The sequence below is a fragment of the Megascapheus bottae genome, chromosome 9, assembly GCF_031878675.1.
Source record: "Megascapheus bottae isolate mThoBot1 chromosome 9, mThoBot2.hap1, whole genome shotgun sequence".
Classification (NCBI taxonomy): domain Eukaryota; kingdom Metazoa; phylum Chordata; class Mammalia; order Rodentia; family Geomyidae; genus Megascapheus; species Megascapheus bottae.
Window position 1 is genome coordinate 66,041,995 of NC_143517.1, and position 25,286 is coordinate 66,067,280.

The 25,286-nt window shown below is 49.6% G+C and overlaps 1 protein-coding gene across 1 annotated transcript in view; it reads right to left on the bottom strand.

Annotated features, from left to right (window-relative positions):
• Positions 1–24,589, bottom strand: part of Kcnk9 (potassium two pore domain channel subfamily K member 9) — a 41,000-nt gene extending 16,411 nt beyond the window's left edge. The window contains exon 1 of the mRNA XM_090339456.1: positions 24,228–24,589. Within this exon, the coding sequence (XP_090195582.1) occupies positions 24,228–24,519 (292 nt within the window). The 5' untranslated portion in view covers positions 24,520–24,589. The remainder of the gene's footprint in view (positions 1–24,227) is intronic.
• Between the last annotated feature and the right edge of the window lie 697 nt (positions 24,590–25,286).

The following is a 25,286-nucleotide window of genomic DNA, read 5'->3' on the forward strand; positions in this document are numbered from 1 at the left end:
TTATAAAGCCCTCCCAGCACACGGGTGACCAAACAGTCCAGAATCTAACACAGTTAGTTAAAGCTTGATTTAACAAATGCGCTCTTCTAAGTAGATTTGTTCCCAGATCTTCTGATGCCAAGATTCAGTCTCACTCTGTTTCACCTCTAGTCTTTGTTGGTTTTGTTCTTGCATTGAATTCAGACACAACTTGACTTATAATGCAGCCACCTTCTAATGAACCTAGTGTAGGTAGAACATGCTAGAGTCATGGCGACATGCAATGCGCCTACTGAACAGCTTAGTTCAGCACACTGTGGAAAGACTGTGGCTTCCTGGATCACAGCTCTGACAGGGAGCTGCAGGCTCTACCATGTCCTGGCACAATGCTCTTAATCACCAGCTTGGGAGAAGATCAAAGTTTCTACCAAGTGCAACTTGCTTTGGAATTGTGAGGTGCTAGGAAGAAGCCAGATGTCCATGCAAATGTCAAGGTGCTAATGTATGAATCGTGTTGGAAGAATTCGTGAACACCGGTCACGAGCCAGGCACCAGTCAGTTTCACACTTATAAACCTAGTTATTATGAAAGTTCCTGAGACACTTATCTCCAATTAACCACCAAAAAAACAAAAACAAAAACCAGAAGTGGAGCTGTGGCTTAAGTAGTAGAGTACCAGTCTTGAGTAAAGAAGCTAAACGACATCACCCAGGCCCTGAGTTCAAGCCACTGTATTAGCACACATACAACTCACCACAAAAGCCCCCAGACCTCTTAACCTCTAATTCAAAACTGGGTTTCCTAGAGGCAGAGGTTACTCTCTTACAAAGTATTATATTATATCATAAATATACAGCCAGAAGTGGGCACTGTTATAAACATGTTTTATAGACACTTACCTTTATCATAATATAATCAAAAAGAGACCCTGAAGGGTTTCATTTCTATGTGCTGTATTTGCTTTGAGTCTAAACGAAGTTGAGGGCTCAGGCTGGCCATACCTTTCTCACTATGCAAATGCTTCCTTAATCAATACTCAGACAAATCAAAAGACATGCAGGCGTGTGCTTTCCAAACCCATAAATCACTCTACAAACATGAGCTGGCATTATCAGCTCAAGGAAAATCCATCTTCCACAAAGAGCAAAGGCCCACAGTGATCTCAGAGCTCATTCCTCCCCATGCCAGCCAGCAGCACCTTCCAAAAAAAAATTGGCTGTTCTGCATTGAAGTAGACTTCAACAGGCACAACCCAGAAGGGATGAATCAAAACCCCAAGGGCCTTTCTTTTACCCAGGAGGAACTAGAGGCTCAGCAATCAAGGCAGCAACTCAGAGGTCACACCACAGGCCAATGCAGAGACCTGAATGAGCCTAACTCCACGCCCAATATCTGTCCCTGCAAATCCCCCCAGGAGCAGGGCTTTCTAGCGTAATAATCTGTAGGAGACAGAGATCACCGTAACTTAAGGAAACAAACAAGACCAGAGTAGAGGCTGAGATCTACCTGAATTTACCTCCCAGGCTGTCCCCTTTGTGGTGGTCAAGACAGCCAGCCTGACTGTCCAGATCCTGCCAGGCAACATGGACTGGCTCCAATGAGCAAACAGGCAGACAATTTCTGTTTTGTCTGACCTGTCCATCTTCTACTACTTTCCCCCACTTTTTAAAAATCATCTCTCACTCCTCATTGTTCTCTAGGACCCAGACTTTCTGGCTGGGTCCACTTTGACCCAAGTAGAACCTTCCAGAACTCTTCCAGCTTTGAAGCATGCTCCCATCATACTCTTCCCTCAGCTAGGAACACAACACAATGACAAACACAAGCTTATAGAGTGCCTATGGTGTGGGCCAAAAAGGTGGGAAAATGATGGTGAGAGGATGGGAGGATGGAAATGGGGGGCCAGTGGTTAAAGAAATGGATGAAGAATTGGCAGATGGAGGATGGATGGATGAATGGGTAGATTGTGGATAAGTGTAAGGTGAATAGATGGATAGATGGAAGAATGAAAGGCATATAGATGGACAGAGGGAAGAATATGGATGAGCAGAAAATGGATGAATAGACCTATGGATGAATGGATGGATAAATAAAAGATGGATGCATGGATGATAAGTGGGTGACAGAATGGCATGAAAGGCTACATATACGATAGATATGTAAATGACAGAGTACAGATGAGTGAAAGAAGAATGGTTAGCCAGATGACCAAGAATAGATGGGTGGTTAGAAAATAGATGGATGAAAGAATCGATAGAGGAATGGAAGGTAGAAATGGAAGATGGATAAATGGAAGAATGAATGATAATGAATGAATGGAAGATTAACAGAAAGTGGATAGATGAGTAAAAGATGGATGGATGAATGGATATGGCTGAGTAGATGGATGAAATGTAGATGAATGAAAGGTAAAAATGGATGAATAATGGAAGACAGATAGACAAATGAATGGATGGATGGATAAAAAGATGGTAAGCTAAATAGATGTTTCAAAAAGAGTTGGGTGGGTAAGCATGAGTGGGTAAATGGGTGGAAGATGGTGGGAAGAACGTTGGTTGGAAATGAATGGGTGGGTGGACACGTGGACGCATGGCCAGATGGCAGCACTGGAAATAAATTCTGGTGTGTCAGACTCACTTCTCTCCCTCCCCCACCCCCTCCCTCAGCTACTGCTTGGAAACAAGCTGACAGTGACAAGGGTTGGGGTCAGGCTGCCGATCCTGTCAGGCCCTCTGACAATCTGTCTTCTGCCTCGTCTTCTCCATGGCTCTGAGCTCACCGGGGTGTCCAAGAGAGCAGAGCAAACAAAGCAGAGCACTCCTTCCCTGCCTTGACCCCAAAAGAGCCTCTCACCACCCAGACACGCTGGCTCACTGGCTCTCCCTGATTCAAGCCTGACTAGGCAGGTTTTCTAGGCCCTGAGCTGAGGGCAGGGAAGAGAAGGGACATGGGGGTGTTATGCCCACCAGGTCCAGGTGAGACAATATCAGGGGCTTCCTTGGGCACTGAGGGGCATTCCATTCACTGCTGTGGGCTTCTCAGGCACGGGGGAAATCCTCTCCATAATACCCATGTCTAAAGTAAGTAAACTGGGGTCCAATGGAGGGGAAGGAAAATTGCTGAAGGAGACTATTTTGAACAAGGAAAGCAGATCTGGCCAACCTTAACAGCCCACCTCATCCGGGGCGATATGCAGTAGCCAGCAAGTGTACACAGGGGTATTCCTTGGAACAGGATGGCACGCAAAGGAGGATTTCTGCCTCAAAGGGAGGGGAAGGAAGTGGCATGGAACCCCCTGGCCTCAGTTTCTACAGGAAAGTGTCAAGAGTTCCGGAAGGGAAGAGATGGAGAAGCAAAGAAGCTCCTGGCACCTGCTATTCACGGCCCTACAGTGTCAGGGGCAGCAAACACTTCAGACTCTGGCCAGTCAACAGCCAACACCAAACAGTATTCTTAAAAAAAAATCACACTACAAGATGGTCTCAAAATAGACTCCAATACGTAATTCCCATGGCAACAGCCCTAGACCCACAAGCTGCCTCCAGAGAGGGGACAGCAAGGAGTGTGGGGAGAGGTCAGCTCGGTGGGGAGTCCCACCACCACCAGCAGGCCTGGGGTTAGAGGGAGGGCACACAGGGATGCCACGGCTGTTTCCTCTCCAGAGAAAGGGACCACAGGGTAAGGAGGAAGCTTGGGGAGCCTGGAAATGGGAAAGCCACCAACATCACAGAGACTGAGAAGAACCCCGGCCACAAGGATGCTGGGTCCTTCCCTCCTTCCTTCTGTCCAGTTGCGCACACTCAGCCAGGGCTCTGTCTCCAGTGCACGGTGAGTGACATCACAGCTAGACTGGGTAGGTGAGCCTACTGAGTTCCACAGGTCCTTGCTGGGGTTGTGGGGCCCGCCCTACCCAGGCTCTTCCTCTGCACCACCTGTTCCCACCCAACACCCACAAGAACTTGGGAACCGTGCCCAAGACTGGCAGGAGCTGGCAGCTTCCTTTCCGGCTGGCAGTGCCTCTGCCCAGAGTTGCCAATAGTGACTGGCTGAGCCCTGGCCAGCAGCGGTAGAAGCACGGGGCCCAGATCCTCAGGGATGCCAGAGGAACAGCAGTCTCTGTTCAGGCCACAGAGAACACTGTCCAGCCTCCCCACCTGCTTCCCTACTCCATTTCCCCAGAGCCAGGGCCACTGTCCTGGTCCCATAGGTGGCAACTGTTGGGGCCAGTGGTTCTACACACCTTCTGAAGGGTCACAGACAGCCTTCCCTGGAGATAGAAGAGAGGATGGAATGAAGCCTGTCCACAGAAAAGATGGGAGGACACAGCACAGCTTCTTTTCACTTATCAGAGACCCAACACTCTCTTTGCTACTGCCTCTCCCCATGAAGTCTCTGCCTGTGCTCCCCTGGAGGTCAAGAAGGGGATCCCCACACCCCCACATCCTCCAGGACCTGCAGCCTGAGCTCCCCCTGGCCTGTACCACTTTCCAGATCTTGTTAGGACTGAGCAGAAGTCAGCTTAGTACTTGTGGAACTTCACTTGATCACTGCCCCTTCCTCAACAAGCTCTCTGAGCCTGACCACCTGGCAAACTGGAAACTAAACTCACACAGCCAAAGACCTGTCCAGACACTCCTCATAAATCCAAGATCTGAAGCCAGTTGGTCAAGTTTTCAAATGCTATGTCCAGTCTACCATCCTCTGACTCCAGTCTATGGACAAAACCCAAGTTTCCAGACATGGCCTCCCATGTCCAACCCACCTGGCCGGGTGTCATGAGCTTTCCTTCAGCCTCAGCTCCACAGCAACTGGCTACTGACTTGCATCTTTACAACATCTGTCTGCCCTTACACACATCTGGTTTATCAGCTTCTGAGCCACAGTATTCAGCCCTGTGGCTAACATATCACATCATGAAGAAACAAGCATGAGAATGATGATGCAGTTCACTGGCTATCCACTGTGTGCCAGGAGCCAGGAACAGCCAAACACCTCACTTACCCACATTGCCTTGCTGAACCTTCCAAAGCCTCTGAGGAACAGACCACTTCTGCTGATATTACACATGGAAACTCCGGGATGGCGGGAGGGAAGATGCACATGTCTCAGATTGGACGTGGCCGTGTAGGCTGGCTGTGCTCCTGATTTGGGAGCTGGAAAAGGATTGTTGCCTAAGGAGGTTTATCACACAGAAGGCTGCAGTCAGCACGGTTCTGGGTGGCTTCTGCTTCCCCTTTTCCCTAAGGAATGAGAGCCAGGGGCTGCTGGGGTCTGCCTCCCTCGGTAAGTTACAGCGTTCCTACGTATTCTAATCCTTTGATGCCATGATATCTAGGCTCCCTTTCTCCCTGGGTGACTAGGAGTGAATGACCAGCCTGTGCTAGATCCAGACTACTTGGGAGAGATGTTAGAATGTGAATACTGCTATTTAACCAACCCGCAGTTCTTGTAGCCAGAGCATATCAGCCACTCTGAAGCTTAGAAAGGAGTCCTGTAAACACTGCACAGCCCCAGGTGGCGGAAAAAGAGACCCCTCCCAGGGTTCTACCTTCTAGAAGCTAAAAAAATCATCCAGGGACCCAAGCTAGGTCCCCAAATATCCTAGGACTTAGAGAGGCAGCAGTAAGGCTAGCAGGTAATTAGGAGCCTTGCAGAAAGGCCTAGGGGTACAGAAAGAATGCTGTTTCCCCAGGAAATGGAACTTCCTCCCAAATAGGCCACCCACTACTTCTTGCAAACACCTGCTGTTCGGATTCGTGGGCTGCTATTTTTTAAGGATTTGCTTTTCTGAAAGACCTAGAGAATATTCTAGAACAGTTAAATATAGCTCTCGTGAAAGCTGTCCCATTTACATGTCTGTGTTCATTCAACAAACATTCTCTAAGGGCCTGCTTGGTGCCAGACATTGGTGGGTGGACGCCTCAGCCACTGTGAGGTGAAGAAGATGGTCCTTGCCCAGAGGTGCTGGGAGCAGCGGACACAGGCCAGCTCAAGAAGAGCTGAATGTGACACAGGGTGACAGGTGTTGAGCTGGCAGGAGCCCTGGAGCTGCAGGAACATGCAGGAAAGACACCTAATGGCACAGTGAGAGCAGGCTGCCCAAATGACAGGGATGGGATGGGGTGGGGGGAGAAGAGGCAGGTGGTTGGACTAAAGGGCCCTGGGAAGTAGTGAGGCCATGCTTGGGACACAGGATGCTGAGGAACAGGGGCTTCTGAGCAGAGTAGTGACTTGGTCTGCTCTGATGAGCATCAACACCTGCCTTGAATAGCCACAGAAATGTTTGCACTTAGGAAAAGTCGAGTGGGCAGCATTGTCAGAGTGTGGTGTTGCATAAAGCCTGGAGCTTCCCCACACACACACACTCCCTTTAAAACAAACGCTTAGGTCATCCCCAGAGGAAAGAAAAAAATCAGAGCGGGTCTTTCCATGTGCTCAGAAGGGATCTAGGCTGAACTAGAGAAAAAACCCAGAGGGGAAAAAAAGCAAAGTGTTTCCAATATCTGGGTCCCCTGGGTCTAGGAACAGAGAGGACTTCAGTCAGGAACAGTAAGGGCCAGGCAGGGGCACCTTTAATGTACACAGAGGACAAGGTCCCAGCTGGTGGCAAATGCCACCTGGAAGGGAGAGAAAGAATGAAGGTAACATGGCATTTAGCTCTTCATCTAGGACTCAGGACAAATGCTTAGCTTTGATTCCTCCTCTAACTGGGGTAAAGAAGAGGGGACTAAAGCCAGGTGTACACCAAACACCTAGAAATAGATGGCCTCCTCTGCCAGCAGCTTCTACTGCTTTTCACACTCAGAGATGCTCCCTGCTAGGAGTAACCCCCATTTTCATCTCCATTGTCACATGACCGTACAGGGGACACTTGGGACATATTGTGATATCAAAAGAAAGCCAGATAGTAGACTCTTGTCTTCAGGAGCAAGTTTGAGAGTTTCCTTCAGTTGCTGAGGATTCTTTTCACATTTGGGAAGACTTTAGTCCCGATGGAGAAGGCAAATGTGCCCACAAGACGGGCCATGACTGAGGGCTTAGAGAGCGGTCCCTGTTACAGGGAATAAATTAGAGCGCAGGGGGCCACTGGAATGGCCAGTAGAAGTCTAAACTCCATGGACCCCAAGTCTCAAGGCAGATATGAGGTGCTCACAGCCCTGAGCAGTGAGCACTGGAGAATGATGGGCACTATCTCATACGATTATTCCCTGGGAACTCCGTGCCTCTAGTTGTTGTGTCTCTGTAGCCACATTTCAGCCACAGATCTGTCTTCATCAATACTCCTTGCACCACCAGGGCGCCAGTCAGCAAAACTTTACCAAAGGCACAGAAGCACATCTATGTGCAATTTAAGACCAAATAGCTCTGATGATAGCAACTCTAGTACTTGTTTCATTTCTGTCCTTTCTTCTAGGGAGCACTGATAAATATGTGAACTTCTATCCAATCACCATAAAAGTTCAAGTATGCTGCTCACCCCCACATACCAGACTTTCATACCTATATGAATGCCTTTTGTTATAAATCATGTCAATGTGCTATAAGAAAAAACATTCAAGAAGAAATCAAGAATATAAATATATATATATATAATGCTATTAAAAGAAAGCAAGTGGGATAGGGGTATTACTCAAGTGGTAGAAAGCCTGCCTCTCATGTGTGAGACCATGAGTTCAAATCTCTGTCCAACAACAACAACAAAATTTCATTTTAAGAATGCAAGTACAACAATAATATTAGGGAGAAATAAAGAGCTGCAGACAGTAAAACATCAAATGTAATAAAGAAGCTTGTCTCTACCTCCCCCCCACCAAAGCCCTTTACATATCTAACTACTTAGCTTCAAATTATGCAAAGCAAAAGTTACCATAACTATAAGGAGAAACCTACAAAACAGTGAAAATAAAACACTCGCAAGCCAAATTCAACAACTTATAAAAACTCACACACTACACTATAATTCAGGAATGCAAGGATGGTTCAATATCCATAAATCAGTAAACGCTATACCACATATGAAAAAAATAAATGACATAAATCAAGTGGCATCTTAGTTGATGCAGAAAAATCCTTTAACAACATTCACTCCTCCTTTATTATAAAATATCTGAAGCACCAAAGAATAGCATTGTACCCATAGTAATAATAAATTCCATATAAAACAAATTACAACCAACATCATACTAAATAGGGAAAAAACAAAATCATTTCCTCTAAGATTAATAATGAGACAAGGTTGTAGTATTAGAATTCATAGCCAGAAAAAAAAAATAAGGCAAGAAACAGAAATAAAGGAGATTTGATCAGAGAAGTCAAATTACCTTTATGCACAGACCATCTGAGCCTATATGTAAAAGAGATAAACCACAGAAAAATATTTGCCAGCAATTCGGTGGATAAAGAATTAATATCCAACTGGGCACCAGTGGCTCACACCTGTAATCCTAGCTATGCAGGAAGCTGAGATCTGAGGCTCATGATGTGAAGCTAACTACTCTGGAGGCTGAGATCTGAGAATCATGATGTGAAGCCAGCCCAGGTAAAAATAAAGTCCCCATGAGACTCTTATCTTCACTCAAAAACTGGAAGTGGAGCTGTAGCTCAAAGTAGTAGAACACTTGCCTTGAGCAGACATGCTCAGGGACAGGGCATAGGCCCTGAGTTCAAGCCCCACACTATCAAAAAAAATACAGATGCTCAAAACACTAAATAATAAAGGGGCAAATAACCTAATTAGCAAATGGCTAATAAATACATGAAGCAATGTACAACATCCTTAACCACAAAGAAAATGAAAATCAGAGCTATACAAGATTCCATCTCACTCCAGTCAGAATGGTAATACACACACACACACACACACACACACACACACACACACACACAGGATCCAGGGATAAAGGATAACCACTATGTAAGCCAGTATGGGGGTTCCTCAAAATCTTAAAAACAGACCAACTTTATGATATCCTATACCACTCTTTTTTTTTTTTGGTCAGTCATGGGGCTTGAACTCTGGGCCTGGGCACTGTCCCTGAGCTCTTCAAGGCTATCACCCTACCCCTTAGCCACAGCACCACTTCTGGTTTACTAGTGGTTAATTGGAGATAAGATTCTCACTTTAGTGCCTAGGCTGGCTTTGAACCACAATTCTCAGATCTCAGTCTCCTGAGTAGCTGGGATGACAGGCATGAGCCACCCTGCCACTTTTAAACATCTGTCTGGAGTCTGAATTAATGTACAATAAATACCTGCACACTCATGCTTATTTTAGCTTTGTCCACAATAGCCAATGCGTGGGATCGGCCAGGACCTCAACCAATGAGTAGATAAATAAAACTATCACCCAATCATAAAGAAAAATGGAATTCTGTCACTGGAGATCAATACGTTGGCTGAGACTAGTCAGGCTCCAAAAGCCAAAAATCATGTGGTTCCACTCATTTGTAGAATCAAGGCATGAATGTCAATGTAGGATTTGGAAAGATAGAGAATGATGGAGAATGAATAGTACTGAATACATTGTGTCTGTGTATGAAGAGATCATAAAGAATTTCACTGAAAGGTTGAACACTAGATGGATAGTGACAGACATAGTATTAGAGGATTAATATGCATATGTGAAATACACAGGCAAATATTATACAGCTAAGACATGTTAAATATTAAGTGTACAATTTGTACTATACATGCAAGTATTATACAATTAATATTGCAATAATTTATGATTTATATAGTTAACATATATAAGATAATACATAATAAAATATTTATGCATTATATAAATATTTAGCATATATTAATTGTATAATATTTGTATCTATATTTAACATCAGTTTCCAAATCTTGTACATATATTAATTGTATAGTACTTGTACACTTCATAGTTTGTATGTATACAATTTAGTACTTATACAATTTATATTGTATACTGTGAACTGTACAATTAATTGTACAGTAATAACTATACATTGTACAGTTGTTTTCAGTGTACAACAAATATATGCTGAAAATGAAAATTGATCAGAAAGTCATTTCTTTTAGTATTATATTTATATAAATATTCTACAGTACTTGAACAATTCTATCAAGAAAATGAAAGAAAGAATAAATGAGGACGAGTGTGGTTAACATTTGGAAGCAGAATAGTAAGGTTGTTGAATTTGTTTTAAGAAGGGGAGAAGGGGATGAGAGTGGTGGAGGGGGAAATTTTGATTAATTGCAAGAAATGTAAGGAGAAACTTACAAAACACTGAACTAGGCCCTAATAAATCTTCCTCAGACATAGAATAGTAATAACATTATAAACCAAGGCACGTAAGTAGTGCGAAGTGAGTGAGTGGGTGGCCTAATGTATGACCCTGGAGAGGATGGAGCATAGACAAAGGACCTCCTTCAGATATAAAACACAATGATAATTTTAGACCTTGTAAGATAGGGACTGACAGCCTTTAGCCACTAGTTTCCAAATCTTGACAAGTTTGAGTTAATGGATTTGTGTGGAACTTTCCATGCAGCAAAGAGATAAATATTCTTTTCAAATAACTGTGGGACTTCAGCCACACAATGCATGTACAAATTATGCATTTGAAATGTATGCCCATCTAAAACATGTCAACTATTCTAAGTGTGTGGAATGGGCCCCACCTTCTCAACAACCTCATGGGTACTTAGTGTTGACAGTAGGGAAATGGCCATGACAGGATGGTGGCAGACAGTCTGACTGCAAATCTCATGTTTCTGATTAATACAGCAATACATTAATGTGTGTGTGTGACTTGAAACCCACACTTCCAATTACTATTGGAGTAACTTTAAAAAAATAAATAAACTCACTTGCAAATGTCTTACAAATAATTGATCATAGCATACCTATGGGATGCAGCCAAAGTAACATATAGAGGAAAACACCTAGCCTTTGATTTGTTTACTTGTTTGTTATTTTTGAATAGCAGTTAAAAATCCTGATGCCTGCCAACACATAAAGCTGCAAGGAAGGGGGATAAAAACTTTAAGAATGTGGAGCGGGGGGTTTGGCCTAGTGGTAGAGTGCTTGCCTAGCATGTATGAAGACCCAGGTCAATTCCTCAGTACCACATACACAGGAAAAAAAGCCGGAAGTGGTGCTGAGGCTCAAGTGGTAGAGCTCTAGCCTTGAGAAAGTCCAAGGACAGTGCTCAGGCCCTGAGTTCAAACCCCGGGACTGGAAAAAAAATTTTTTTAACTTTAAGAATGTAAAATAAATATAACATCAGACTCTTTTAAAAGATAATAATACATGTTGGTAACTAATTCTACGTATTTCCAAACAATGTAAGAGACAAGGAAGCATACCGGAGCTCGCCCCTCTTTGTCAGCATTGTCTGTCATCACATTCCACTTTTCCTTCCTGTGTTGGGAGAGCTACTTTGCTGGCCAAGGCACACTGATCCCCACTTCTTGGGAGTTTGGGGCCCTCTGACACTAGACTAATCTCCGTGCCAGAGTCTCTTAGTTGTAGTGTACAGTCTAACATGTTCTTCTCTCTGGAAAAGGCATTCACATTGGGACAGCTCGTTCTAGGAGGAGTCCCCAGACTGCTGGGGCCTATGCCCCACCTCTTTGGATCAGACCCTTTCCTGGCATGCTCTGGAGCAGAACGTGGCCAGACACTCCAGGATCCCAAACGGGCAGACCATGGGAGGCTCCTAGAGGCCACAACACCACCCAGCTCCCCACATCCTCGTGGGTGGTCACGTAATCCATGCTCACAGCCCGCCTGAGCCACTTCACTCCAATCTCACCTGGGCAGGTGCTCCAGATCCACCTGAGCAGCTCACATCAGACCTCCCCCTCACGGCCCCACCTGTCTACCTGGCCAGATAACCATGCCTACCCGAGAGGCTCGCCTCGGATGCAGGCCCATTCTGCACACCTCCCCAGCCATGAGGATGCCCAGATGCTCCCAAGACCTCAGGCACTGAGCCCGCGGGACATCACTTTTACCTGGGCATACTCCATGCACTCAATATGTAAGCGCCATGTAGGGCCCACGATGTGGTCAGCTGACCAGATCCCTGAGATGAAAAAATGCATGCTTCCCAGTGGGTTCTGTGAGAGCAGACACCCACAGCCACCTTCTGGCCAGGGTGAGGTGACAGCCTCGGTATCTTTGGAGCACACTGCAGCAGCCTGGGCCTGGGGGGCACAAGGTTAGGGTTCCAGGCTGAGAACCAGCACACAAGTGATGCCGATGGTCAGGGCTGCAAAGGCAGCTCCAGGCAGAGCTGGGGCTCAGGCTAAAGACTTGCATAGGACTCCAAAGAGAATGGCATCCAGTAGAGGACTGGGTGTGGGGGAGGTGGTGCCACCACAGTGACAGAAGATCACCACCAGGACAGATTTGAGATGAGAGCCCAGCAAGCCTTCTTTTCCTGGGAAAACTAAGTTGGGAAATTTTGCTCTTTGAATGAAATCTGTGCTGCCCCAGGGTCCTGACAGTTTGTTGCCACCATCTGAGCCACCCTCCTCTGAGGATTCCATCCACCTTCACGGGTCCCATCCTGCCCCTCTACACAGGGTCGACAATAAGGCCTCCAGGAAGCCGATGGCATCTAGGTCCCATCACTGCAAGAGACCAGGGGGAGGGCAGAGAAATGCCCATCGCTGGAGGCCTGGTCAATACCAGTCCCTCTGGCCAAACCTACACCTTCTGTGCATGCCATCTCTTCCCAGCCACAGCCCACCCTTATCCAGCCCCTACCCACTCCAACCCCGTGCCACCTACCAGGTCTGCTGAGGAAGAGGAGGCTGGTTCTGGTCAGGTCCACTTCACTGTGTAGATGCCATCTTCCAGATACCACCCGCTGCTCCTTGCCCAGCTCTATCACCACTCAGGGCTTGGCTTACACCAAGATCCCAGGTTGAGGCAAGGCTGGGTTGAGGCAAGGCTTGGTTAAGGCCAGCCAAGCAACAACTGGGTAAACGTGGGCCCAGTGGCTGGCATCTGGCCTCAGTGTGCTGGCAATGCAGGCTAATGCACTCACAAATGCTCTTGAATTATCTCCTCTTCCCCACCATGCATTTTTTCATAAATTCTGCTCCCAACCCATGGCACCTGCTTGGGCTCTATGCCCGCGTGTCAATTCTAGGGCTTGGATTCTTGTCCATACCCAGCCAATACTGAGGGATATTTGTGTAGACACACACAACAGAAGAATGTATGCACAGCCCTGACAGGATGACCATCTGAATCCTTCCTCGTTTGGGGCAGGCAATGCGGGGGAAGGTAGACATGGAAGGCCCAGATTTTGTCCCGAATTCATAGATCTCCTCCCTTACAACATACAGAGGCCCTACCGCTTGAGGGGGGTCCAGCATGAAGGATACTGGAGGGAACAAGAGGAAGAGTCAACATTCAGCCAGCAGAGTAAGAAACTGAGTGGAAAATTAGTGGGAAAGAGGTGAAAGGAGCGAGTGAAAGCCTGGAGGACAGTGCTTGAAGGTCATTCACTGAAGACAAGGTAATGCAATGTGGTGTGGAAGATCCAGTGACTGGTAGCTGAAGAGGAAGGAACCAAGAGACCTGTGGTGGGCTGGATGGCGCAAAGGTGGATGACAGAGTGGCCGGTGCCTACCCACAGGGAGGTAAAGGAAGAGAGAGGACAAGGAGCAGGTGCATGGACTGAGAGATAAAAATGGTGGAGCAGTGAATGATACCACACCAGATGCTGGGATGAATGACAGGGGACTGGCAGAGGGGAGAAGGGAAGGAAGACAGGTGCACGGATGGACACTGATTTATTGGTGAGAACAGAGTGATATACTGGCAAAGATGAATGAACAGAGCAGGGAGGTGTATGCTGGCAGAGGGGAATGAATGCAAATGACACAGAGAACGTCAGTGTAAAGGGGTAGGGATGCAGCAAACCTGTGTCTCAGAAAGAAGAAGTGCAATGCTAGCAGAGAAAGCTGGGTGAGAGAAAAGAGGGGACTGAGCCCTATGCTGGCAGGAGAAGAATGAATGAAAGGAATATGGAGGACTGCAGGACACAATGGCAAAGGATGGAGAGAGGCGACAATGACGGGTAAGTGGAGATTGAAATGAAGCAAGGACAATTTGAAGAAAGCATAGACCTCAGTAATAAGGGGGGGAGGGTGGAGTACTGGTAGGGGGAGGGAGGGCATGATATGCCTGTGGGTCGGGAATGAATGTGGGTGGGGAATGAATGTCAGGCGAATGGAGGGATGGGTGATGGTGTAGTGGATAAAGAATGAATGTCAGGCAATGGAGGGATGGGTGATGGTGTAGTGGATAAAGAATGAATGTCAGGCGAATGGAGGGATGGGTGATGGTGTAGTGGATAAAGAATGAATGTCAGGCGAATGGAGGGATGGGTGATGGTGTAGTGGGTGGAGAATGAATGTCAGGTGAATGGAGGGATGGGTGATGGTGTAGTGTATAAAGAATGAATGTCAGGCGAAAGGAGGGATGGGTGATGGTGTAGTGAATAAAGAATGAATGTCAGGTGAATGGAGGGGTGGGTAATGGTGTAGTGTATAAAGAATGAATGTCAGGCGAAAGGAGGGATGGGTGATGGTGTAGTGGATAAAGAATGAATGTCAGGCGAATGGAGGGATGGGTGATGGTGTAGTGGGTGAAGAATGAATGTCAGGCGAATGGAGGGATGGGTGATGGTGTAGTGGATAAAGAATGAATGTCAGGCGAATGGAGGGATGGGTGATGGTGTAGTGGATAAAGAATGAATGTCAGGTGAATGGAGGGATGGGTGATGGTGTAGTGGGTGGAGAATGAATGTCAGGTGAATGGAGGGATGGATGATGTTGTAATGGATAAAGAATGAATGTCAGGCGAACAGAGGGATGGGTGATGGTGTAGTGGATAAAGAATGAATGTCAGGCGAATGGAGGGATGGGTGATGGTGTAGTGGATAAAGAATAAATGTCAGGTGAATGGAGGGATGGGTGATGGTGTAGTGGGTGGAGAATGAATGTCAGGTGAATGGAGGGATGGATGATGTTGTAATGGATAAAGAATGAATGTCAGGCGAACGGAGGGATGGGTGATGGTGTAGTGGATAAAGAATGAATGTCAGGTGAATGGAGGGATGGGTGATGGTGTAGTGGGTGGAGAATGAATGTCAGATGAATGGAGGGATGGGTGATGGTGTAGTGGATAAAGAATGAATGTCAGGCGAATGGAGGGATGGGTGATGGTGTAGTGGATAAAGAATGAATGTCAGGTAAATGGAAGGATGGGTGATTGTGTAGTGGGTGGAGAATGAATGTCAGGCGAATGGAGGGATGGGTGATGGTGTAATGGATAAAGAATGAATGTCAGGCGAATGGAGGGATGGGTGATGGTGTAGTGGGTGGAGAATGAATGTCAGGTGAATGGAGGGATGGGTCATGGTGTAGTGGATAAAGAATGAATGTCAGGTGAATGGAGGGATGGGTCATGGTGTAGTGGATAAAGAATGAATGTCAGGGGAATGGAGGGATGGGTGATGGTGTAGTGGGTGGAGAATGAATGTCAGGCGAATGGAGGGATGGGTGATGCTGTAGTGGGTGGAGAATGAATGTCAGGTGAATGGAGGGATGGGTGATGGTGTAATGGATAAAGAATGAATGTCAGGTGAATGGAGGGATGGGTGATGGTGTAGTGGATAAAGAATGAATGTCAGGTGAATGGAGGAATGGATGATGGTGTAGTGGATGGGAGTGGATGTCAGGTGAATGGAGGAATGGGTGATGGTGTAGTGGATGGGAGTGGATGTCAGGTGAATGGAGGAATGTATGATGGTGTAGTGGGTGGGAGTGGATGTCAGGTGAATGGAAGAATGGATGATGGTGTAGTGGATGGGAGTAGATGTCAGGGAAATGGAGGGATGGATGATGGTGTAGTGGATGGGAGTGGATGTCAGGTAAAAGGAGGAATGGATGGTAGTGTAGTGGATGGGAGTGGATGTCAGGTAAAAGGAGGAATGGATGGTAGTGGAGTGGATGGGAGTGGATGTCAGGTAAAAGGAGGAATGGATGTCAGTGTAATGGATGGGAGTGGATGTCAGGTGAATGGAGGAATGGATGGTAGTGTAGTGGATGGGAGTGGATGTCAGGTGAATGGAGGAATGGATGATGGTGTAGTGGATGGGAGTAGATGTCAGGTGAATGGAGGAATGGATTTCAGTGTAGTGGATGGGAGTGGATGTCAGGTGAATGGAGGATGGATGATGGTATAGTGGATGGGAGTGGATGTCAGGTGAATGGAGGAATGGATGAGGGTGTAGTGGATGGGAGTGGATGTCAGGTAAAAGGAGGAATGGATGGTAGTGTGGTGGATGGGAGTGGATGTCAGGTAAAAGGAGGAATGGATGGGAGTGTGGTGGATGGGAGTGGATGTCAGGTGAATGGAGGAATGGATGGTAGTGTAGTGGATGGGAGTGGATGTCAGGTGAATGGAGGAATGGATGATGGTGTAGTGGATGGGAGTGGATGTCAGGTGAATGGAGGAATGGATGATGGTGTAGTGGATGGGAGTGGATGTCAGGTGAATGGAGGATGGATGATGGTATAGTGGATAGGAGTGGATGTCAGGTGAATGGAGGAATGGATGGTAGTGTAGTGGATGGGAGTGGATGTCAGGTGAACGGAGGAATGGATGGTAGTGTAGTGGATGGGAGTGGATGTCAGGTGAATGGACGAATGGATGGTAGTATAGTGGATGGGAGTGGATGTCAGGTGAATGGACGAATGGATGGTAGTATAGTGGATGGGAGTGGATGTCAGGTAAAAGGAGGAATGGATGGTAGTGTAGTGGATGGGAGTGGATGTCAGGTGAACGGAGGAATGGATAGTAGTGTAGTGGATGGGAGTGGATGTCAGGTGAACGGAGGGATGGATGATGGTGTAGTGGATGGGAGTGGATGTCAGGTAAATGGAGGAATGGATGATAGTGTAGTGGGTGGGAGTGGATGTCAGGTGAACGGAGGGATGGATGATGGTGTAGTGGATGGGAGTGGATATCAGGTGAATGGAGGGATGGATGATGGTGTAGTGGATGGGAGTGGATGTCAGGTGAATGGAGGAATGGATGTCAGTGTAGTGGATGGGAGTGGATGTCAGGTGAATGGAGGAATGGATGTCAGTGTAGTGGATGGGAGTGGATGTCAGGTGAACGGAGGGATGGATGATGGTGTAGTGGATGGGAGTGGATGTCAGGTGAATGGAGGGATGGGTGATGGTGGAGTGGATGGGAGTGGATGTCAGGTAAAAGGAGGAATGGATGTCAGTGTAGTGGATGGGAGTGGATGTCAGGTGAATGGAGGGATGGATGGTAGTGTAGTGGGTGGGAGTGGATGTCAGGTAAAAGGAGGAATGGATGGTAGTGTAGTTAATGGGAGTGGATGTCAGGTAAAAGGAGGAATGGATGTCAGTGTAGTGGATGGGAGTTGATGTCAGGTGAATGGAGGAATGGATTTCAGTGTAGTGGATGGGAGTGGATGTCAGGTGAATGGAGGAATGGATGGTAGTGTAGTTAATGGGAGTGGATGTCAGGTGAATGGAGGAATGGATGGTAGTGTAGTTAATGGGAGTGGATGTCAGGTGAATGGAGGAATGGATGGTAGTGTAGTGGATGGGAGTGGATGTCAGGTGAATGGAGGAATGGATTTCAGTGTAGTGGATGGGAGTGGATGTCAGGTGAATGGAGGAATGGATGTCAGTGTAGTGGATGGGAGTGGATGTCAGGTGATTGGAGGGATGGATGTCAGTGTAGTGGATGGGAGTGGATGTCAGGTGAATGGAGGGATGGATGGTAGTGTAGTGGATGGGAGTGGATGTCAGGTGAATGGAGGGATGAGTGATGGTGGAGTGGATGGGAGTGGATGTCAGGTAAAAGGAGGAATGGATGTCAGTGTAGTGGATGGGAGTGGATGTCAGGTGAATGGACGAATGGATGTCAGTGTAGTGGATGGGAGTGGATGTCAGGTGATTGGAGGGATGGATGATGGTGTAATGAGTGGTGAATAAATGTCAGGTGAAGGGAGGGCTGAGTGGTACTGTAGTAAATTTGGACTGAATGTGAGGTGAATGGAGGGATGGGTGATGGTGTAGTGGATAAAGAATGAATGTCAGGTGAATGGAGGGATGGGTGATGGTGCAGTGGATAAAGAATGAATGTCAGGTGAATGGAGGAATGGGTGATGGTGTAGTGGATAAAGAATGAATGTCTGGTGAATGGAAGAGTGGGCGATGGTGTATTGTGTGATCTCAATGGAAGTTTAGGTGGTACTATGTGGATAAGGAATGGATGACAGGTGAATGGTGGGTTGGCTGATATTTCTGTGGGTTGGGAATGAATGTCAGGTGAATGGAGGTAGGAATGATTGGGTGGCAGATTGTGAATGTTGAGAATGGTGATTTAGGGTGAATGAAGGATTGGTATGTGTGAGGAGATTGGCACAGGTAGATAAAGATGTCTTGTATTGGGAGCTGAGGAAGATTGCAGATTGGGAGTGGAGACAGGTAGCAGGGCTGAGTGACAGGGGCACATGGGAGTGGGTGGCAGGGTGGTTCAGTGTTCATGGGGCAGTGGATTACCTGTCTCCAGAGTGACACAGAGTCCACAGAGTGAGCATGTGACTGCCTGGGGAGTGAGGAGTGCGTGGGGAGGCGGAAGTGGGGAGGAGGGAGTGGGGAAGAGGGAGTGGGGACGAGGGAGGGGGGACGAGGGAGGGGGGACAAGGGAGGGTGGAGGAGGGAGCAGGGAGGAGGGAGCGGGGCCTCTGGTGCAGTGTGGATGCAGGGTAAGAGGATGGCCACGGTGATGAGCTTGCCTCCTGCTCCTCCTCTGCATGGATGACTCTTTCTGGGTGATCAGGAAAGAGCTTGTGGACGCCTTGGGTCTCGCCTCATGATCTGTATTTCAGAATACTAGGCTGCATGTCTCCATACACCTAAGGAGAGATATCTGCTGCAGCTCTCCAGGTCAGGAAGTACCCTGACTTCTCTGACTTGCAAGTGGGCCATTTGCTAAAGAAAGCCCAGAACCCCATTTGGCAGGTCTGGGAAAGGGCGTGGCCCACAGCTATCTGCATTTCTCTGCCTCAGCCTCCACCCTGAATGTCAGTGAGGAGCCCCAGGCCTCTGGGCCTGCCCATGGTGCTCTGAATGGCAGGAGTCTTCCTTGGGGATGGCTCTGTGGGGATGCCCAGTCTGCTGTACCCCACTGGGTCTGGGGTGAGGAGATCCTGATTGCCCTGTGCGGTACCTTCTCTGCCTCAGTTTCCTCACCTGAGGCAGTCTCATAAGTGAGTGTGTGCATGAGCCTGTGTGTTGGGGTGTGGGGTTCCCCCTGGCACCATTCCTCAGCAACTCCACAGAAAACCAGTATGAGATGCCACTGCGCTGGACCCTGCAAGTGCAGCATGAATGGGACCATGGAAGTTGGCACTGAGAGAGAAGCACAGGGGCACAAACAAGGAGTGTGTGTGTGTGTGTGTGTGTGTGTGTGTTGTGTGTTTGTACTAAGCCAGGTGTCATAGGGTAAATTGAGGCAGTCCCTGGGCCAATAGCTTAGCTGCTTTTCACTTGGGTGCAATCATTTGGGTTCTATCTCCCCCTCCCCTCCCAGGCCACACCTTATCTTGTCACCCATCTAACTGTACCCAGAGCCTCAGGAGCAGACTGCACAGGTGTGGCAGGACAGGTGTCTTGCAGAGTGTGAGCTGTGTACCACACATGATTCCTAGGTGTGCCAGAACCCACGGAACATGCTGGCTGTTTTGTGATGCCTGTTCTCAGTGTTTTTGAGTAGACACAGAAGGGGCCCCAATGCTCTGACTTGGCTAAAGCAGATGTGGTGGCCCTAAGCCCCTCCGAGTGAGCAGGGCAGGCCCGGGCCTTCAGCCTGGGGCAGTTCTAGGTGGACCTGGAGCCTGGGGAAAGCAGCTTCTGTGCACATCTCTTCTTCCCTCTTCTAAACCCTTGCCAGCTTCCTTCTCTTCCCTCACTCATCCTCCGCAAACCATTTTTCCTAACTTGTCTGTCCTACACAGGCCTGTAGACAAAAATCTCCCCTTCCAAGGATCCAAGGTTGCGCAATCTAGACCAGACGCTGGATTGCCAAGGCTGTGTCATGGAGTTCCGGCTCTGGCAGCAGGGGAGGAGACGAGCGTGGGTTCAAGCTTAGTCTTAAGCCCCTACTGTGGAGATAAGTGGCACAAGAAGCCCCTACCCAATGTCCACCTCAGCCTTCCCCCTCTTACCCCCCTCCGGCAGAGCAAGCCCACACTGCCAGACCCCACCCACTGCTGCCAACTCCATCAACAGGTTTGGGGAGGGGCTCAATGCCCCCAAATCAGGCACACTGGGGTGGGGTGCAAATGAAGGCTCCTACCCGGAGGACTGGGGCTTCACCAGTGCTAATTCCAACTAAATAATTGAATCTCCTCGAAAGAGCTACACCGCAGAGATTGGCACTGCAGAGTAAAGGGATGACGTAACCACCTGTGCCCGGCAAGCTGGCCGCCCCAGTGAGCTGGCCGCCCTGGCGGGCTTCCTGGTTCTCAGGACACTCGCTGTGTCCAGGGCTCCCCAGAGAGCGAGAATGACAGTTGGGTAATATCCTTCAAGCCTTTCTCGAAGGCAAAGCCACAGATTCAACCCAAAGCGGTAATTGTATATGTTTTGAAAATCCATTTCACAGCGTGATTAATAACTCCTCTGAGAAGCTGCGTTCATTAGCACACACTCAGCGCTAGAGGCTCCTGTTGCAGCTTCAGAGTTTGGTGCAAAGTTGGTGCATATAAAAGGACTCGTCGAAGGTTAGATTTAAAGTAAGGATGCTCATGATTAACCTGAGTCATTAATGGCACTGTCTATGAGAAACCCGTCCCCAGAGGGTATGGCTTGGAGTTGGTTTTTGTCATAGGTATAAGAGCATCTTAGTTTGCATTTATATTTTTTAAAGAATGAACAATTACCTGGAAGGGTGCTTGCTCTCCCTGAACAACGTCTTAGGCCAAAGAATCAAGTAATCACCCAAGAAGTGCATCGTGCCTGGCAGCTGTGGGTATGTGTGTCTTACCCAGCCTCTCAGCCTGGCAAGTGGATGTGTGCGATAACCCCTTGACAGGCAGGGAAACAGAGGCAAAAATGACACCCTCCGGCCTTACAAGATGGCAGAGCCAACTCTGAGCTGGATGCCCCTGGGTATTCCAGCATAGAGGCTTTCCACGAAAGGGGCAGCTGTGTTAGGAAGTGTGAATGTGCCTGTGTGTGCATGTGCACACATGTGAATGTGTGTGTGTGTGAATGTGTGTGCACACGCATACACATACATGTGAATGTGTGTGCTTGCGTGTGTACCTGTGTTCATGTGTGTGCATCAGTGTGTATGTGAAGGTGAGTCTGCATGTGAGTGTGCATACATGTGAATATGTGGGGGTACGTGTGTGAGTGTGTACATGTGAATATGTGTGCCTGTGAGCATGTGTGTGTGAGTGCATGTGAACGCATGTACCTGTGTGCATGTGAATGAGGGCATGTGTGTGATGTATGAGTGCACGTGAATATGTGTGCATGTGCGTGAGTGTGTTACAATATGAATCTGTGTGCCTGTGTGCATGTGAATGTGTGTGCATGTGAATGAGGGCATGTGTGTGATGTATGGATGCATGTGAATTGTGTGCATGTGCGTGAGTGTGTTACAATATGAATCTGTGTGCCTGTGTGCTGCATGCCTATGAACGTGCATGCCTCTGTGTGGGTGTGTGCATGTGAATATATGTGCCTGTGCATGTGAGAGTGCATATGAATGTGTACCTGTGAATGTTGTGAGTGTGTGTGTGTGTGTGTGTGAATATGTGTCTGTGGGGGTGCATGTAAATATTGTGCCTGTGCATGTATGTGTGCATGTGACACACATGTGTGCCTGTGTGTGTGCGTGTGAATGTGTGTGCATGTGCTTATGAATGTGTATATCTCCATGTGGGTGTGTGCTTGTGACTGTGTGTTTGTGGGGGTGCATGTGAATATGTGTGCCTGTGAATGTGTGTGCAGGTGTATGTGCATGTGAACATGTGTGCCTGTGGATGTGTGTGCATGTGTATGTGCATGTGAGTATATGTGCATGTACTTATGCCTGTGTATGTCTCTGTGTGGGTGTGTGCTTGTGACTATGTGTCTGTGGGGTGCATGTGAACATGTGTGCCTGTGAATGTGTGTGCATGTGTGTGTGCATGTGGCACACATGTGTGCATGTGGATGTTGTGAGTGTATGCTTGTGACTATGTGTCTGTGGGGTGCATGTGAACATGTGTGCCTATGGATGTGTGTGCGTGTGGGTGTTGTGAGTGTGTGCTTGTGAACATGTGTGCCTGTGTGCATGAGGATTGTGTGAATTTGAATTGTGCCCCTGTGTGCACGTGTGTACCGTGAATGTGTGTATGTGTGTTCATGTGCAAGTGGGCGGGTACATTTTCTGACCCTCCTTTTCAGAAAATCAGTAGAAAACATAATAAAGGAAATAAGAAAAACTGATTTTTCTCAGATGCCCTGCAGTGGAGGAGATGCCCTGGCTCCCTCTTTGGTATTTTTACCAGGAGACCAGAGCTGTCTCATTAAGGACGTTGTCTGTCTCAACCACTTGTTTTTGCTTTTGTTGTTGTTTGTTGTTTAAAAAGAAACCTGGATGTTTCTGCTCAGTGCGTCCCTCACACCTTGGGAGCCGTCAGCCATTTTCTGCGCTGGATTACTGCAGCAATTTCACCTGTCTGGGATCTATATTCCAAATGATGAGGCATTTTCTCCCCCCTCCTCCCCACCTGCCTGCCTGGGGAATGGAGCTTGAGGGACCCATTTTTTGTCTTCAGCAATTCAGGGGAAAAGCCCCTTGTCCCTGTCCCCCTAACAAGCTGACACTTGTACAACTGCACACGGGCACCGCCGCATTGTGAGGACAGAAATGGCAGCAGTGACCAATGGTTCTCTCCAATGCGGCGTCCAACAGGGTGGGGAGGACTTCTCTGTGGGGCTGTGCTGGGCAGAGGGCAAAGCTGACTATGTAGATGGCAGAAGGATGTGGGGTCCCCCCACACACACACATACAGAGAGCACACGAAAACATACATCAATGAATTAAACATTTCAAAACATTTCAAAAGTCTTTTCAAACAAGAAGGAACGCCAGGCGGCCCTGCGCTGCGCTTCCTGTTGCACAGAACACCAAGCAGTCCTGGTTTCCCCGCAGGCAGAGCTTTCCAGACAAAGAAAATTACCAAAGGCAAATTAGAGGGGAAGGTCCAGAGAGGCAAAACCAGGGGGCCAGAACCGAGAGGCCCGGGTCATCTGCTCAGGGCACCGGGAAAACATGGACTGCAGAGACCCAGCAGAGGGGCCCCCCGCCAGATCCAAAGAGCCCTCGCTGGTGCGGCAGTGTGCCAACCACAGACACAGACAGGCCGCCAGGGCAGCACTGCGGGCGGCGTCCACCAAAGGGCAGGCCTGTTCAGATGTCCACAGGTCTCCAGGCAGAATGTCTGTGTCGCCTCCCGCCCCCCCAGCCTCCGTGGGGCGACGTCCTCGGGACCCCACAAGAGACCCTGCCCTGTGGACAACGTCCGGGTGCAGAATCTACAGGCGGCCCCATGTTGTCCCAACTGGACCTTCTCCCCAGAGGGAGCTAAATGTCCCCAGTTTCGGGTGATATCCAGACTTGTCTTCCCCACACCCCCAGCCCAAGAGGGTGACGGGCTTGGTCAAGGCTACCACCCATGGGGACCCAGAGCAGCCACCACCCCCCCCCTCGCCCAAGCTCCGAGGAGCGACCCCTCCTTCCTGGGGACCCAATGCCCCAAGAACTCTAAGAAAAGGAGCAGGGACCCCCCTGCCAGCCCAGGAGCCATCTCGTGCCACCCCAGGTGTCCAGACACCTCGCGTGGGGGCCAGATCTCCCCAGTTCCCCCCGAGAGGCAGTGAGTGTAAGCCTGGGCGGCGGGTGGGTGGGTGTCTGCAGCGCGATTATTCTTAGCGCTCTGCTCGCCAAAGTGTCGCCTCCGCCCCGCGCCCCTCCTGCGCGCCCGCCCGCCCCCGGGTAGGGTGTCCCGGGGTGGGGCCGGGGAGAGGAGCCGGCTCCTTCCCCCCAGAGGACGGGCCTGACGGGGCGGGGGGGGGGGAAACCCTCCAAAACTCGAGTCTCCCCGGGGCGCCCCGCCTCCAGCCCCGCGCGCGCTCGCCCCGGCGACCCTTACCGATGGTGGTGATGACGGTGATGGCGAAGTAGAAGGAACCGGCGAATTTCCACTGGACCCCGGCGCGGTGCGGCTCGGACTGCAGGATGACCAGCTCGAGCTGGCGGTAGTCATCCGTGCTGATGTTGTACTTGCCCCGGATCCGCACCTCCTCCGCCTTCAGCTTCTCCTCCTCGCGCATCTCGTGGTCGGACTCGAGGGCGTCGAACACGGCGGCGCCCACCAGCAGGTAGGTGAAGGTGCAGGCGATGAGCGACAGAGTCCGCACGTTCTGCCGCTTCATGGCTGCCATGAAGGAGCCCGCGAGGGGGACGTGGCCCACCGCCTGGCAGGCGTTGCGGTCCCACTGCAGCACCCGGCAAACCAAGTTGCGCCCGCGCCGGCCCACAAGTTGGAGGCCCTGGCGGCAGCAGCAGCAGGAGCACCAGCCCGGGATCCTGAGGAAGCTGAAGAGCCCCTCCTGCGGGCAGGGGTCCTCCCCGTGCGGGCACCCGTTCTCCTCGCCCTCGCCCTCTTCGCCCTCGACCTCCTCGCCCTCCTCCTGGACTTGGACTTCGTCGCCCTCTTCCTGGATGGGGGCGGCGCGGCGGCGCGGCTGGGGCTGGCGGACCACGGGCCGCTCGAGCTCGGGCGCCGGGGCCGCGGGCAGGCGCAGCAGGCTGGCGGGGCGCGGCGGCCGGGCGTCGTGGTGCACGGCCACGGACACGTTCACGGTGCGCCAGGCCTGGCTCTCGCAGCTGCGCTCGATGACCGGGACCAGGCAGGGGGGCTCGTCCCCTTCCGAGTCCGAGTCCGAGCCCTCGCTCGCGCCCTCGCGCTGGCCCTGGCCCTCGCTCGCGCCCTCGATCGCGCCCTGGCCCTCGCTCGCGCCCTCGCTCGCGCCCTCGCCCTGGCCCTCGCTCACGCCCTCGCTCTGGCCCTCGCCCTGGCCCTCGCTCTGGCCCTCGCTCTGGCCGTCGCCCTGGCCCTCGCCCTGGCCCTCGCTCTGGCCGTCGCCCTGGCCCTCGCTCTGGACGTCGCCCTGGCCCTCGCTCTGTTCATCGCCCGGGCCGTCGCCCT